General features: G+C 39.5%; 1 protein-coding gene across 1 annotated transcript in view; it reads right to left on the bottom strand.

The window, feature by feature from the left end:
• LOC128863052 (adenylate cyclase type 3) overlaps positions 1 to 9,580 on the bottom strand; it is a 46,316-nt gene extending 36,736 nt beyond the window's left edge. Inside the window, exons 1-4 of the mRNA XM_054101950.1 lie at positions 9,477 to 9,580; positions 2,167 to 2,733; positions 1,886 to 2,072; positions 1,654 to 1,813 (exon numbers count right to left, since the gene is read on the bottom strand). Coding sequence (XP_053957925.1) covers positions 1,654 to 1,813; positions 1,886 to 2,072; positions 2,167 to 2,500 — 681 coding nt within the window. The 5' untranslated portion in view covers positions 2,501 to 2,733; positions 9,477 to 9,580. The remainder of the gene's footprint in view (positions 1 to 1,653; positions 1,814 to 1,885; positions 2,073 to 2,166; positions 2,734 to 9,476) is intronic.
• Between the last annotated feature and the right edge of the window lie 6,459 nt (positions 9,581 to 16,039).

Below are 16,039 nucleotides of genomic sequence, written 5' to 3' on the forward strand. Positions count from 1 at the left end.
AATGAGGCTATTCAACTGAAAACATCTGACCGACATAGTCAAATCATACTCCTTCACAACAACACCAGGCCCCATGTTTCACAAGTCGTCAAAGCCGCACTCCAAGAGCTCGAATGGGAGGTCCTTCAGCATCGGCTGTATTCTCCGGACCCTGCACTGACCGATTACCATCTTTTCCGCTTCCTGTCAAACCAAATGAGGAGCGTTACCTTGGATAATAAAGAGGTCCTTAGAAACTGTCCCAACAACTTATTTGACACCAGACCAGGCGATTTTTGACGGAACGGCATCAACAAATTGGTCAATTTTTCATTTTTTTATGGCTCCAATCTCGACTTGAATATTGGCTTTCAATGCTTCTAGATTTGACAAACCAGCATAAACCAATAAATTTACATACCCCTATAAAAAGTAAACCAGAGTCAAAAAATACTACGAACGAGGAGGCCAGTAAACAGGACCACTTCTGGAAGGAAGGTTGACACCAAATTGATTTTGTACGAGTAATAAATCGATTGTTAAACGGGATGTATGGCAAGTTACGCCGCCTTGTTGGAACCAAGATCGTTGTCGATGTTTAGCTGATTACTTTTTGGAAACAAGAGTTCAGTCAGCATGACGCATGAATGGCGCTCGCCATTCACCGTAACAGCAGCTACCTCCTCACTTCGAAAGAAATAAGGGCCGATGATGCTGCCAGCGTGCAAACCGCACGTAAAATGGATGAAGTGCTCTATGAGCTTCGCGAACAAATTTTTTTTTTCAAAATAAATTTCCACAATTTAGAAGCGTTGTTCTGGCGTTAAACGATTCGTTATGACTTGCCAAGCATTACTGAACAGAAATGTCACTTGTTAAACCTATTTATTGATATCGATAGTTCTCATGCAGCTAAAAAACCCCCCGATATAACTAACATATAAAAAATATCACTAATTATGCAGAGTTCAAGAAAAAAAGGTAGATCATGCAATTTTCTAATATCTGGGGAATGCGTTAACCGCTCAAAACAAGTGAAGCACCCAATTAACGCTCAGTTCTTTTTTGGTTTTTGGACTTTGGACGTGCATTTAACATATGTACATATTTCTATTATAGCTAACGACTTCAGCTTCCAGGGAGTTTCCCAAAATTTAATTTATCTATCGATTTATGGATATAACCTTTTAAAAAGTATCCTGGAGCAGGACGAAAAAAGGCCAGACCTGGGTGCCCAACCGAAGGTTTTTAAAAAGGTGTTCAACAGATGGTTAAAGGTAATTAAAATTGCATTTGTGTTTCATTTTTCATCAAAATAGAAAATAAATTCAAGATACGAGTATTTACAAAGTTTACTGGAAAAATAGTTTTTTTTTTTGCCAAAAATTTGAAAATTTTCGATATATATTGAGAAATATATGAAATATTAGGGAACGATTTTCGAACATTTTTTTCCGGAATTGGATGGTCTGGTTCCTGGGTTTTGCGAGCTTTAAATTGTAAGTATTATTATTATTATATTTTTTGCAGCTTAAGACCTCAGCTACCATAGCTATAGGTTTTTATCATTTTAATAGCCAACTTTTTTTAAAACAATTCTTAAATAAATAAATAAAATAATTTTTGCTTTGTTAAATAAATTTTAGCTAAAATGTAATTGTAGTTGATATTTACTTGTTGAATAAAATTCGGATCTTCTCTTGTATAATAAAATATTGCCAGTGGATATATGGCAGAAGTCAGGAACCCAACGATGCAACCACTATAGAAAAGCTCAATAGGCAGGGTAACATAGATGAGAAAGTTGAAAAGTATCATCCAACCGAGTGTATCTCTATTGAGTGCAAAAGTAACAAAAAATATCTATTGAATATACGCAAAAACAACCGTATCTCCAGTATCATACCTTGGCGAGGTATTTTCTTGCAGATCCACATAGGATAAAAAATGTGCCATAAAAAGAGACCAAAGCAAACACGAGGTTTGTTTCAGTAGTTTTTCATGCAGACCGCTTAAGTTTTTTATAGCGCTCAATTTCAGATCCAGAAGTAAGCTAAACATCACATTCGAGCAGAGCACAAACAAAGTAAACACTTGAAAAAAAAAGAAATATATATATATACAGATGTATGTTTAAAGACAATCTTCAACAAATAATTGTGTATACTTTTAAATCTTAAAACTCACCAATAGGCAGCAGGCCTTGTTCATGCGGTATAATTAGCGTCCAACCATTGAAGAGTATAGATGTAAACAAAAACCATTTAAGTCCCGCACGACGTTGTTTTAGGAAATAGTTGTGAAACAATTTATTTAATACAGCATCTGGTAAATCGACTGTATTGCCCGCTGCCGTTACTGCGCTCTCACCGCTCTCACCACTACCACCTATATCGCCCACCATCTCACCAGCTAATGCATTGTAACCGTTCTCTGTTGTCGCAGTTGTATGTGTCTTGTTGTTGCAGCTTTTTTGAACGCCATTCTCAATGCTAGCCGTTGATTTGGTGGCCTCCGGCATTGCGAGGTTCTTTTATTTACTTCTTCAATTTGTTTTTATTTCTTTTATTTATTTTTCTTGTCGCCGTCTTTTATTCTAATTCGATTCTTCGATTAGTTGCGATGGCGTTAATTTAATTGCTCTCACTAAGTTTCAATTGACTCTCAACCGTATAAGTGTATGTTTGATTGTTTGTATGTATGCCACATGAATAGTTTATTTGCATTTGGTATGTTGATTGAGCGCATTGATACCTGTGATCAATAAGGGTATACATTAGAGTTTGAACAGCTCATTTCAGCTGTTGTCTATTTTTTTCAGTCCTTGATATGTAAATGTTAGTTGAATGTGTTTGGTTTGTATGTATGTAATAACGGAAAGTGTGGTCGACCGATATTAATCGATTGTGCGTTTCTTTCGCTTTGTTTGTAAAATACGTTATTTCGATCATTAAAGTCCCTCTACTTCACAAATTTTACTCATTCTAATGGTAAACTTGTTTTTTTTTTTTGTTTGTTTGTTAAAATGAGGAATGCAAGTAAGTTGAGATATATTTTATAAATTTAAAATTTGAACTAAAAAAGTATTGCTCTAGAGGTGAAGTATTGCACAAAAATATTGCATTTTAATTTAAAGATAAATGGTTTTCCTATTGAATGAAATGCTTAAATTTGAATTGCTTTCGGTTGCTGTCATAGCCGATTGGATTGGTGCGTAATACCGTTCGGTAGTGCACAGGTGCTCGAAAGCACGGGACGAGACACCAATTGATAGCAAAAGTGTTTTCTAATAGCGGACGTCCCTCGACAGGCAATGGTAAATCTCCGAGTGTATTTCTGCTATGAAAAAGTTTCTGCCAAAAAAGTCAACTGATGTTTGGAGGTGGTGCAGGTAGCTCCCTTTGTGGAAAACATCAGTGTACGCAACCCTATTAGAGGAGGAGCTCAGTCAAACACCTAAAAAGGATGATAACGCCAAATTTAGTGCCACAACCTCAAAGTAATCAATACGGTGTAAGTGAATGCACCAATTTGAAGGAAATAACTAAAAGCGTAGAAAAGTTAACCGATATATATAGGAGGCGTGACATCTGACATATACCATAGACGAAAAAGTAAAAACTATTTATTTCTTTTTTTATTTTTATTTTTAAAAGCTTAGATGATAATAAAATTATTATTAAACTCAAGCAAACGCAGCGCTAACAGCAGAGGCTTTCGGCTGAGTGTAAAAATTAATATACAGAGGTATTTGAGGGCATGCATACAGGTATATGTGGCTATAATTTCCCGAAATCATATTTTTTTCTTTTGCTCTTTTTCAACACAACAAGAGGAACTGAAACAACCTATAGTCAGCATGGGTACATACATATGTATGTACATCTTATTTGAAAAATGAAGATAGTATAGAGTGCTTTCTCTGCCACTGTCCAGTTTTGCAAGACCTTTCCCTTTACTTCGACAAACTGCTGATATTGAAAAAAAATCTAGCAAGTTTGCAGAGGAATAATTAATTCCAACCGTATCCCACAGGTCTTCAATTGGGCTTCGGCGCGAGCTCAGCACTAAGTACTCAAAAACCAGTATATTTCTGGATGAAAAGAACTTCTTTGTAGTGCGCGCAGTATGAATTGGAGTGTTGTCTTGCTGGAGGCGCTATGAAATAAAGTATACGCAATGGATGCCTCTGTAGAGGCGGTAGGAATAATCTTACAACAATTGAGCCTGGCTTGTCAAGTCCTTCAAGGGCGGAAGTTGCTCCAGTATATACAATGTAAGACGAAGTGTAACTTTTACGGAATGCATTCCATATATTTTAATCCTATATTTGCTAGATTTAGATGATTTTAGATCAAGACGCACGCCACAAATAGGAGGAGGAGTTCAGCCAAACTCCTTACAGAAATGAACGCACCAATTATTTATTTTTATTTTAGACGAATTTTGAATGATTTATTAGAGATTCATCGATGACGATCGTATCACCTGGCATATACAGAGAGCAAAATTTGCCGATCATGAGGTTCAAAATATTTTAATTATAAGACTGAATGTCCTCGAAATGCCAACAGCACAAAATGTTCGAGAAACTATTATGCGACGTACATATTTCGTGAAACAATGGAGTATATGTAGTATAATGTGTCCATTTTCCAATATTGTTGAATGAATTTTTTTTTTTTGTCAATACTGATTAGCAAAATAAGTGGAAAAAATTAATTTATTTCACAACTATTGACATCGATTCAACGCTTCATCCAACTACTTTTTATTGATCTCTAAAAAGTTAGCATAATTACTTGTTTTGCTAACCACGAGCTCGATAACATCAACAGAAACAAAATATTTGTATGATACATTTTTATGCTGCTTATTCACCTGCTTCATTGAAAAATAACTGAATATCCAAGACACCTGTTTTTTTCTGAAATTTTTTTCGTCCAATAGGCAAAATATCTTCTAGCCACTGCGGTTGTACTTCATGTTCTGCCATAGCTTTTATTTCTTCTAAATCGACTGCTAAATATTCGTCTTCTGATCCTCTTAAATTTATTCTACGAAGTCTGCACTTCATTTGCTATCAAAGTAATATCTTCTGCTACGCTTTCTGAGGTGTCTGAATCATATTACCTTCACTTCATATCACCTTCATCACTTTCAATAAAATCCCACTCTCTATTGCGATCTTCTAACATTTTTCGAATTTCTTGCGCCATACGAGTATACTTGCAGCCGTTACCCATATCTACTGCATTTTTTTTATAACTTTTAATAGCACAGAAATCTACGGATCTTTCAAAATGGCGCCTAAATGTCAGTAATGAATAATTCTATTCTGTCTACCTTTTTAATGTCATATTTGGCATTTGACAAGTAGACAGATGTACAACTTTTCACGATAGAACAACTAGTAAAAATTATTGAAACTTATTATCAAAATGGTCGACTTTTCAGATTAACATATCGCGAAATTCGTGACATTTTTTAGTGGAAATAATCGTCCGAATGAGTCGACAATTCAGAGGTTGGTGAAAAAATTTCAAGAAACTGGTTTTGTCAGGGATAGAAAAAGGACTGACCGACCAATAACTGGCCGATATCTTGACGATCTCAACAATCAGGCATTCATGAATCGACTGTTTGTCGGATTTTACATTTAAATTATGTAATTTTTTCATGACATTTTATTAAGGTCCGTGTTTTGAATGAAAGAATATAAATTTTTAACTGTTTTATTTTAAAACAACATCTATTTAGGCGCACCTTTTCAAATACCCTTTGTTATGACAAAGCTTTCTAACGGACACCCTCAGTGATGCTGCTATGGTGTCAAACGGATTAATACAAGCAGTAAACAGAAGAAATAAAGGGCGTTTTTAAAGCTCAAAAACTCAAAATGATATTGTAATAAAAAATAGAAATATTGTTGGAATAATTTTTTTTATTATAATCTGGTAGATAATTTCATAGCATTTATTTTTTTAATATGACATCCGGCATACTATGTTCGGTGCGGCTACGTGTTACATGGTCCATTTCATCAATCCAATTTTTGTTTTATACTACAATAAATGTGAATAATAAAACTAAATAAGCCCAATGAACAAAAAAAGTGATGATCACTTGACTTCAATTCATGCAAGAATTTTATAGGGACGTAAGCCACGATCCTTATGTAAAATTTTCCAAGTAGTCGAAGAACAAGATTTTTTTTTTTTTATTAAATTTCCACAACTTAGCAGCGTCGATTTACCACGCAAAATATTCGCATATGAAACATTTTTTTAATGTTGTTTTTTATAAAGGCTAACGGAAGGGAGAATCTTGAAAAGTAGTTGAAATCCTGCAAAAATTGTTTCCAAAATGAATTGTTTCCAGCCGCTGACGCAGTTTACAGTTTAGATATCAAGAAAGAAATGTCCCAACTTTGGCAACTAGAAAGAGACCTGCCCAAAAACCGGTTACAAATTTAAATGGAAGCTGAAAAACGACCTTCAGCATTGGAGCTCATTAAGTGTAATCCGTCAAGTAATCGCCATAAATTCACAAGATTTGATTGGTAAGAGAGCAATGGAAGGCAAAATTCGTCACAGATTCACTTATTCCACCAAAGGTATGTAGATATCGGTTTTCTGTTTCAACGCTTGAACTCTCGATGGATGGTTCACGTAACACTTAGGCTTAACGGCGCCCTCAAAATATAGTTGAAAGGCGACGTAGTTTCTAGGCGGCCAATCACAGTTTTTGGCTGATTATTTTAGCTTGCGATTTTCGATTTTCATATTTTACACCTTCCACCTCAATACATACTTTCCGCCTTCAAACGATAGACGACTCCTTTGGTAAATGTCTAACAATAAACTAAATTTTTTACACAATACAAACGCTATTTTAACTGTAAAAGTTAATAGAATTGATAGTTCAAGCTCCAAATGGTAGATAGACCACCCAGTATAAGTACTCAAAGTTAAGTTTTCATTACACACAGTTCTAGTTTGCTTTTTTGACGTCACGATGAATCTCTTTTACCATTTTAGTAGAGTTAGTACCGCTAATTTAACTTAAACTAACCTGGCTATTGTGAAAATATTCAAATTCCTTCGATATATCATTGGAAGTGTACTACCAGTATTACATGCATATTATTAGGCGCTTAACCAAAGCTTTTGGAGTGTTTAAGCCTTAGGGGGAATTGTAGTTTCCCTTTAAGGAATGAAATTAAATTAACGCAAAAAAACATACGGATTATGAATTTTTGGGTGTTTGTATGCAATGTCACATTTATTATTGCATATTATTGGGCGCATAGCCAAAGCATTTAGAGATTTTAGGTTTTATCGAGAACTGTAATTTCCGTTTAGTGAATTAAGTTGAATTAGAATTAAAAACCATATGGTTTATGAATTATTGGGCGTCTGTATGCATCGCCACATTTATTTTTGCATATTATTAGGCGCGCTAGTAAAACATTTGGATATTTTAAGTTTTATCGAGAACTGTAATTTTAACTAATAAAGTTGAATTAAGCCTAAAACGCATATCGACTATGAATTTTTGAGCTTTCCTATGTAATGCCACACTTATTATTGCATACTTCTAGGCGCATAACTAAAATAAATAGACATTTTAAGTCTTATCGAGAAATGTAATTTCCCTTTAGTGAATAAAGTGGAATTCAAGCTAAAAAGCATATGGATTATGCATTTTTGAGTTTCTGTATGCAATGTTGCATTTATTTTTGCATATTTTTAGGCGCACACCCAAAACATTCAGAGATTATAAGTCTCAACGAGAACTGTAATTTCACTTTGGTGAATAAATTTAAATTAAAGGTAAAAAGCATATGGATTATGAACTTTTTATTATTGCAATGACACTATTCAAAATCCAATTTAATACCGTTATACAAGCATAAAAATTTGTAGTTTCCTAACTAAACGCATTCAATATTTATGCGGAAATGTGCTAATAATAAAATCCACTGCTGCACAAACAAAGTGGCTTCCGAATACAAATCCCAACTATAGATAAAGAGCGGTGAAGTGAGGGCAGGATGGACGGTGGGTGGGTGTCTCATAACATTCTCAATAAAGCTTTCAATTCACGTTACTACTTAGCTCATCCACTCGAAAGGAGCTGCTACACTGTCGCTAGTTAATTTCTCACTATGTATATGTGTATGCATGTATGTATGTATGTATGTGTGTGCACATCAAAGTAAGTGCGGGTGTTTATAGCGTAGTGTGAGCATTTGCATGAGTGAGTCTTTCGCTGCCGCAGTGTAGTTGTATTGGTGCTGCTTGTGCGACTTGTAGGAACTGCTCAAGGTCCAGCCAATGTCTTTGTCCAAATGCAGTTGTATGTTGGTGTGCATATTTGAGCACTTTGAGGTGCCTTCACATCCGTCTATATGTATAGTATGTAAGCAAAGTAGGAAGCATACATACATAGCGGCATGTGCGGTTAAGTTTTATGGTTGAATCATAAAGTGCATTACTATCGCATTGCATTTGTAAGTAACTTTTTCAAGGGCTACGCCAATGAGTGCGGACGCGATGGCTTTCGCTTTGTTTATATGCATGCGCATACATGTGCATATGTGTCGGTAGATGCATGCATATACATATGTGTGTATGTATGTGCATAAAAATACCAACTCTGTGCGTTTGTCATTGCCTTGCGTGTCACATTGAGATGTGGTTAATTTTTAAATGGTAATTCTCGCAAATAAATTCTCAGCACGCGCACGCACCTACATCCACACCCACCCGTGTGAACTAGCCAACAAACGCACACGCAGGCACACGTTTTGCGATTAAATCGCAGCAAGCGGAAACTGGCGGTGCTATAGGCTAAAATGGCTGAAAGGAAACTAAGCACCCGACCTACCCGCTTCGCCCCCCCCCCCCCCAACTAATAGCCGTTGACTTTGAGTCCCAAGGCAGCCAGCCAGCCAGCCAAGTTGGCTTGTAGGTGCATCGCTACGGGTTGCGGGTGCGGAGACACTAACTGCGTGCATGTGTGTGTGTGTGTGTGTGCGTGTTGAAAAATCCTTAAAGCTCATTGCGGGATGATGCGAGTATACAAATTAAGGGATGTTACATGTATGTACGTATGCATGCATGTATGTATGTGTGTATGCACTTTACTTCGCACGATACACCAAAAGAAAAGAACGAAAATATACTAAGCAAAATAATTTTTCACTTCCCAATTTTCAACTTCGATTCGCCAAAAGCTACCATTGAAAAGTATGGTATTCATTCATACATAACATAAAAACAAAAAAAAGGTACACAAAATCTTGACATTGCCATAAATTGATCGCCTGGCCGATTGGATTGGACTTTTGTCCTTTTCGCCAGCCACACAACGCAGTATTGCACGCTTAGTTTTCACACTTTTCACTTAATTTCTCACTGCTTGCCTTTTGGAAATCGCATAATTACATATACTTTTAGGCGCTTCTGCGATATTATTTTTCCATGATATACCTTTTTCTAATTGTCTGTTTTATTTGTTTTTGTTGTTGTTCACTAGAAATTTGTTGTAACACGTTTCGTTGTCCGAGTTGTCGAGTCAGTTGTTCATCCTTAACTATTCCAAACGAAAGACTAAATCTGGAATTTGACAGGAACTCGCCACTGCAGCAATGGCAAGAGCAGCGCACAAGATGGATTACTTAATAGTGGGTGTGTGTGGTATGTGTAGCGTTTTGTTGGTAAGTTCAAGAAAAAGCTCGCGACGGTAAAATAAGCTCAGAGCGCATACATACCAAATAAAAGCTCCAAGCGTGCATAAACTTGCATGCAGCACGCGTTCGTTTGCTCGGCGGCTCGTTGCTTGGCTTGTTGGCTTGTTGGCGCGCTGGTAAAGGACGCGAATGCCGCATATAAACAAACACGGCAGCAGCAAGCGTTCTGATAAGGGAGAGTGTTCCGGGAACACACAGCCAACTAGCATACGCTCTCACACTGTCCCTCACTCGCGTTCCCTCGCTCTCTCTCTCTCTCTTTCTTTCTCTCTATTTATTGCACTTTGTTGAAATTCATGAGCGTAAGCGGCAACAATAGCGTTGAGTGAAAGCACGTGAGCGCAAGAAGGATATGAATGAAGCTTGCATGTCCTTGTGAACTTTGAATAAGGAAATAAAAACAATAACAAGAAATAATATACAAAACTGTATTTCATTTACTGGCGTGCAGGTCCCAAAGAGCATTCTTTTGCTGTCGTATTTCTATCAGCAGCAGGCACTGCTTATAGCATATTTTATTGTGCCGCTGCGTTCAATATGGACACTATCAATCTAATGTGCCTGAATGGGTGTTATTCTATAAATATTTTTAGCTGAAATTAATTAATATGGTAAATAAACAAACGCCACCGGCACAGTTGAGTGATGGTTTGTGCGTGACTACCAATTATTTAGTTGGTAACTTCTTCGTTGTCCACTGTGGGCATGAGGCATGAAATAATAGAGTACTGCTAGCCGCTGCAGACAATGACAAGCCACCGGATGTATTACTGCTTTTAAAAAGCTTCTCATAAAAACAATCTGATATTCAGTGGCGGCTTAGAAATGGTTTCTTTTTAAAAACTCATAAAAAAGGACAAAAATCAAATTTTTTCATTATGTTAGATTTAGATTAGATAGATTTGTGGGGGGTTGAACAAGTTCAAACACTCAGTCAGGAAGACCATTGTACAGGTTGCAGTAGAAATAATAGAGTGACAGGATCGATACAGATGTGGATGGTAAGACTGAAAAATTTGGTTTGAAGTCATTTTTCCGCAAATCTTTTGAAATCATTGATGAATCTTAAGAGATCTGGAAGAGTATGAACATTCCCATGGCAGCCGCTTCTACGTTACCGGAATGACTCGGGTTTTTCCCGACCAAGGGTTGCCGCCCCAGTAAACCAGCCCTGTCCAGTGCACCGTTTATCACCCACCCCCCCCCCTTCATCGTCACAGGAGCAATTCCATGCAGCAATCTTTCTCCAAATACTTCTTCTCATGGCTGGTATTGAATCCAACTCTTAGCCAGAGGTATTCTATTGCTGCGTTTGCCATAAACGGCTCCATCCGAACTACACCTCGGTGAGGTGCAATAAATGCAACGGGAGGAGCCACCTTAAGACCTGTTCAGGCTTTAAGTCACATAGAGAGTGGTCCACACTGTATGTGTCCACGTGTTGCTCCTGCCACCTGGCGTCCAATGCCTCAACGGCTACCACATCCCCTGATAAGCCGGTACTACCAACCGCCACCACAACCCATACCTTCACGGTAAGGAGCTTATCGGCCCAACACAACTCCCCAAACATAGACCATCCCCTTCCCTCCTGCTTGTCACTAGCACAATTATGTTCTGGATGTTGTAGCAGATTAAATTCCTACTTATCCAGAATGGACCCCGACATACTAATCATATGTACTGCATGTGAAGCACCTCCCAGCACCTTTTCACATGACTCTCTAAACCCACTCATCTAACACCCCTCTCCCTCTGGACTCAACCTGCCGAAACAGGTTAGATCAGTTAGACGAAGACGACCGGTGATACTACACTGACAGGGCTTGTATTGCTCCTACAACAGTAGCAGGAAGAGTATGAACTTTATCCATACTCAGCTAGCCGCAGGCGTTGTGCCCTGTGATTACATCCACCAGTACTCTCAGATCCTTCCTACTTAATTTTAGGAGAAAGGTCGCTAATTTCCTGTTTGGTTCATTCACAAAGCACTTGCCAGGCTACTCTGCAGGAGCCCAACTCAGACCAACGTCTTCTAGAAAACGGGTAGACCTTCTAGGGTAGACCTCATGAAGTCATCAAACCATAGTTGAGTCGATACAGAATTGACACCTAAAAAGCGTTCAGGGCCTAGTGGTATACTTGCAGAGCCTATATTAGCCAGTTTATTAGTCAACTCATTCCCTGTAATACCATAATGTCCAGGCTCCCGAATAAGACAAACTTTGTTGTGTTTTGCAACACTGTTCAGTTTTGTCTTACATTCAACAACTTATTTCCAAGAGCAGCATGGGTTAGCAACTATTCTAAGTACAGCTTGATTATCAGTGGTAAAGAAATACATCGAAAACGTACTACGAAAAAAAAAGATTGTAGTCGACACAGTGCAACAAAGTGAAGCCGCACAGATAGAGACACAAGAAGACGAGCCTATAGCATGAAAGCTGGCTACAAATATGGTGGACCCAGACGTGGGTGAATAGAATTGGTCCTTTATGGATGCCGTTCTGGGCCCTCCCGAAGTAATATAGAAAGCAGTTTTAGTGGCCACACCACACGACGCAGTAGACGACGGTCGCTGTAAGTGCGAAGGCATTTTGAACCCTACCTCACCCACCAAAAAAAAAAAAATTATCACACTACAAATTCCAATACTACTACCCCGCCACTTTTTCTCAATAAGATGGCGTACACTTCCGTAGGAGTACTTAGTGCCCAAATCCTCTTTCGGAGAAGCAGCCCCAAACATGAACCCTAACTGGATGCTTTACATGTTCGTTGAAGCTTTCGATTATCAGCAGTACACCAGGACCGACGCCCCGCAAAAGGAAGATTTACCCGTAAATATATATTACGTTAGTCCAACTGTGTTCTGAAATTTTTTTTTAATGTGCTCCGGAATTTGAGGTCTCCTGCACGTAAACGTTCTCGATTCTTGCTTTAGGCAGACAAGTTAAATTTTGAATGATGTTTTTGGTCGCGATACTGTAACAGCTAATTACGTACAATTTGAGGTTCGTCGATTCCGTTCAAACATCAGTAATCGCAGTTGACCAGGATGTTAGAGAGTCGTAGGATCGCCTAGGAGCTAAAGATCGATCATAAAACAGTTATAAACCATTTTCACAAAAATTTTACGCAAAAATAATACGCCGACTATATCTCAAAAAAGGACATGCATCGCAGCGTAGTCACCAGGCATAGCCGACGAAGAGTTTCAGCCGTATCGTGAAACCCGCTTTAGCCTCGCACAATTACTCATCTAACACCCACCCCCTCCATTTGGTCCCACACAATGCATTCCTTCAGGCTAATGTTAGATGATATTTACGATGACGCCTGGTGTCACGGCTCAAAACGGATATCAGTAAGACGTTACCCCTGTTGACTTTATGTAATGTCTCCTATTCCATCAATTGACATTTAATCATGGAAAAACTTACGCCTCAACAGCGTTTACAAATCGTACAACTATATTACGAAAATCGATGCTCTGTGAAAAGTGTTCAACGCGCGCTCACGTCAACTTATGATGCTAAGCGATGAGGCCCATTTTCGGCTTAATGGCTACGTCAATAGGCAAAATTGTCATATTTGGGCTAAAGAGCAACCCGAAGCCATTCAAAAACATCCATTGAAAATAACCGTTTGGTCCGGCCTCTGGACTGGAGAAATCGTCGGCCCATAGAGCCTGACACTCAACTGTTTGGTGTGGCCTCTGGACACCAATATAACAGTGAATGGCGCACGCTATCGCTCCATGATAAACGACGTTTTGATGCCGGAAATTAAAGCCCATAATCTCCACAACTCTTTGTTCCAACAAGACGGCGCTACTTGCCATACATCCCGTGAAACAATGGATTTACCTCGTCGTCGTTTCGGTGAGCAATTTATCTCTCGTCTCGGACCAGTGGATTGGCCAGCAAGATCGTGTGATATCACACCTTTGGACTTTTATTTGTGTGGGGTATGTAAAGTTGTTGTTGTTGCAGAATAAATATTCCTCATACATGTACGGGGAATGCTGCTGAAGGGACAGTTCTCGACCGGATATAAATCCGGGTCGTTCCGGTTATGTAGAACCGACTGTCGTGGGAACGTATGAGTATGTAAAGTCTAAATGCTTTGTGGTAAAATCAGCTTCGATTAATTAAGGCATTGGAAGCTAGCATTACTAAAGTTATTTACGAGATACCGACCGAAGTCCTCCAGTGAGTCATTCAAAATTGGTGTTTACGGATGACCGAATTACGGCGCAGTTGTGGCCAACATTTGAAAACGATTATCTTTTACAATAAATGTCATGAATGGTTCTATACAAAAATAATAAAGATTCCCCAATCAATTTGAATTTTCGTTGTTTTATTTTAATTTAAAATCCGATATCTCTAAATTAATCACCCTTTATAAGAAATGCATTTAGAAACATTCCTCAACGCCTGCTTGCGCAAAATTTTGAAAATCTGGTGGCCTCGTGTTATGTGAAATCAAGAGTTGCTTAATTCGACCAAAGAACTCCCAATCGAGCTCATCACCAAACGCAGAGGATTTTGCTGGATAGGACACACTTTGCGCAAAGATACCGGCGAAGTATGCAGACCTGCTCTATGGTGGAACCAGCAAAGTATTAGGAATCGTGGAAGACCAAAAGCCGCCTGGCGACGGAACTCGGAACTAGCAAGTACAGCAGTGAAACAACATTAAGTACATTGCAACACTCGGATACCCTTTTAATTTACTTCGAATCTACCTGACCTCCGAAGAAATCTGAGTAACCTTGTGGTGCCAAGGAGCCAAGGTGATCGCTTCTTAGCCCATCAGTGCTAAAGACCTCAAGCCTGGTTCGAGCGAAGGCCGGGCAGACGCACAGAAAGTGGTTCGCCGTTTCATCCTCCTCTTCACAAGCTGGGCAGAGCGCACTGTATGATATGCCTACCTTGTCCATGGGATTCGCCCATAGAAGGTGGCCAGTCATCAGTCCAACCAGCTGCCTACAGTCCCCTCTGCTTAGTGATAGAAGGAACTGCAACAGTCGGTCGGACATGACAGGAACATCAGTTTAGTCTATCTGCAGCCTCTCTCAGCCTGACAAGCTTGGTCGTTGGTTGAAGTAACCCGTTTGCTAACCGTGGCTTTGATGGCTGCAGAAGAGAGTGGCAGAACGAGATCCGGGCCAAAGAAGTTGGCCGCAAAGCCCATCCTAGATAAGGTGTCAGAGGTCTCGTTACCCACGATCTGCCTCTCTTGAAAGTTCATCGCTTCTTGAACAGCATACAGGGTTTGATTGAAAAGTAATGAGCCTTATTTTTTTAAGCAGTTTTATTAAACCTTTTGGCTTATACAACTAATATTCTTAAAAATAGGACCCTTGAGCGTCAATACACCGCTGGTAGCGGTCCTTCCACTGCAGGAAACGTTTTTTAAACTCATCCGCCGGTTTCGCGTTCAATTCGGCTGTCACAGTTTTTTGGATCGCTTCGATGGAGTCGAAACGCCTCCCCTTCAGCTTTCTTTTCAGGCGCAGGAACAAGAAGTCCGGAGGGGACAGGTCTGGGCTGTAGGGAGGGTGGGGAAGCACCGGAACCCCCATCTTGGCCAATGCAGAGGTGCAGAGGAAGGCGGTGTGCGCCGGCGCATTGTCGTGATGAAGGGTCCAATTGTTGACGAGGTCAGGCCGAACCCGGGCGACACGGTTTTTCAGCCGAAGAAGCACTTCTTTGTGAAATGCCGCGTTTACAGTGCTTCCTGGAGGTGCAAACTGTTTAGCTTTACGCAAAATTTGATCGAGTAACGTTGCTCCAACGATCGCTGCATTTTCGCCACTGCAAAATCCTAACACACTTTTAAAACAACTTTCACGCGCAGAGCGATGTTGACTGCACCGCTGTTGCCAGCGAACTGGGACCGGTTTCTAGTGGAAGGAGAAGGTCCAACGATCATTTTCCCCCACCAGCCGATTCGGTTAAATGCTTGGCAGACGCTCCGCGCGGGAAGGCTCATTACTTTTCAATAAAACCCTGTACACCTCCACTTGGAACGCAGATGCATGCTTTCCAAGAGTTGGTGCGTGACTACCATTCAGAAGTTCGTAGGTTCGAATCCCTTGGCAGGGAGTGGCCAACTTCCGAGTGTATTTCTGCCATGAAAAAGCTCCTCATAAAAAATATCTGCCGTTCGGAGTCGGCTTGAAACTGTTGGCCCCTCCATTTGTGAAACAACATCAAGACGCACACCACAAATAGGAGGAGGAGCCGGGCCAAACCCCCAAAAAGGTTGTCAGCGCCAATAATTTATATATAT

Source organism: Anastrepha ludens, chromosome 5, assembly GCF_028408465.1.
Source record: "Anastrepha ludens isolate Willacy chromosome 5, idAnaLude1.1, whole genome shotgun sequence".
Lineage (NCBI taxonomy): Eukaryota > Metazoa > Arthropoda > Insecta > Diptera > Tephritidae > Anastrepha > Anastrepha ludens.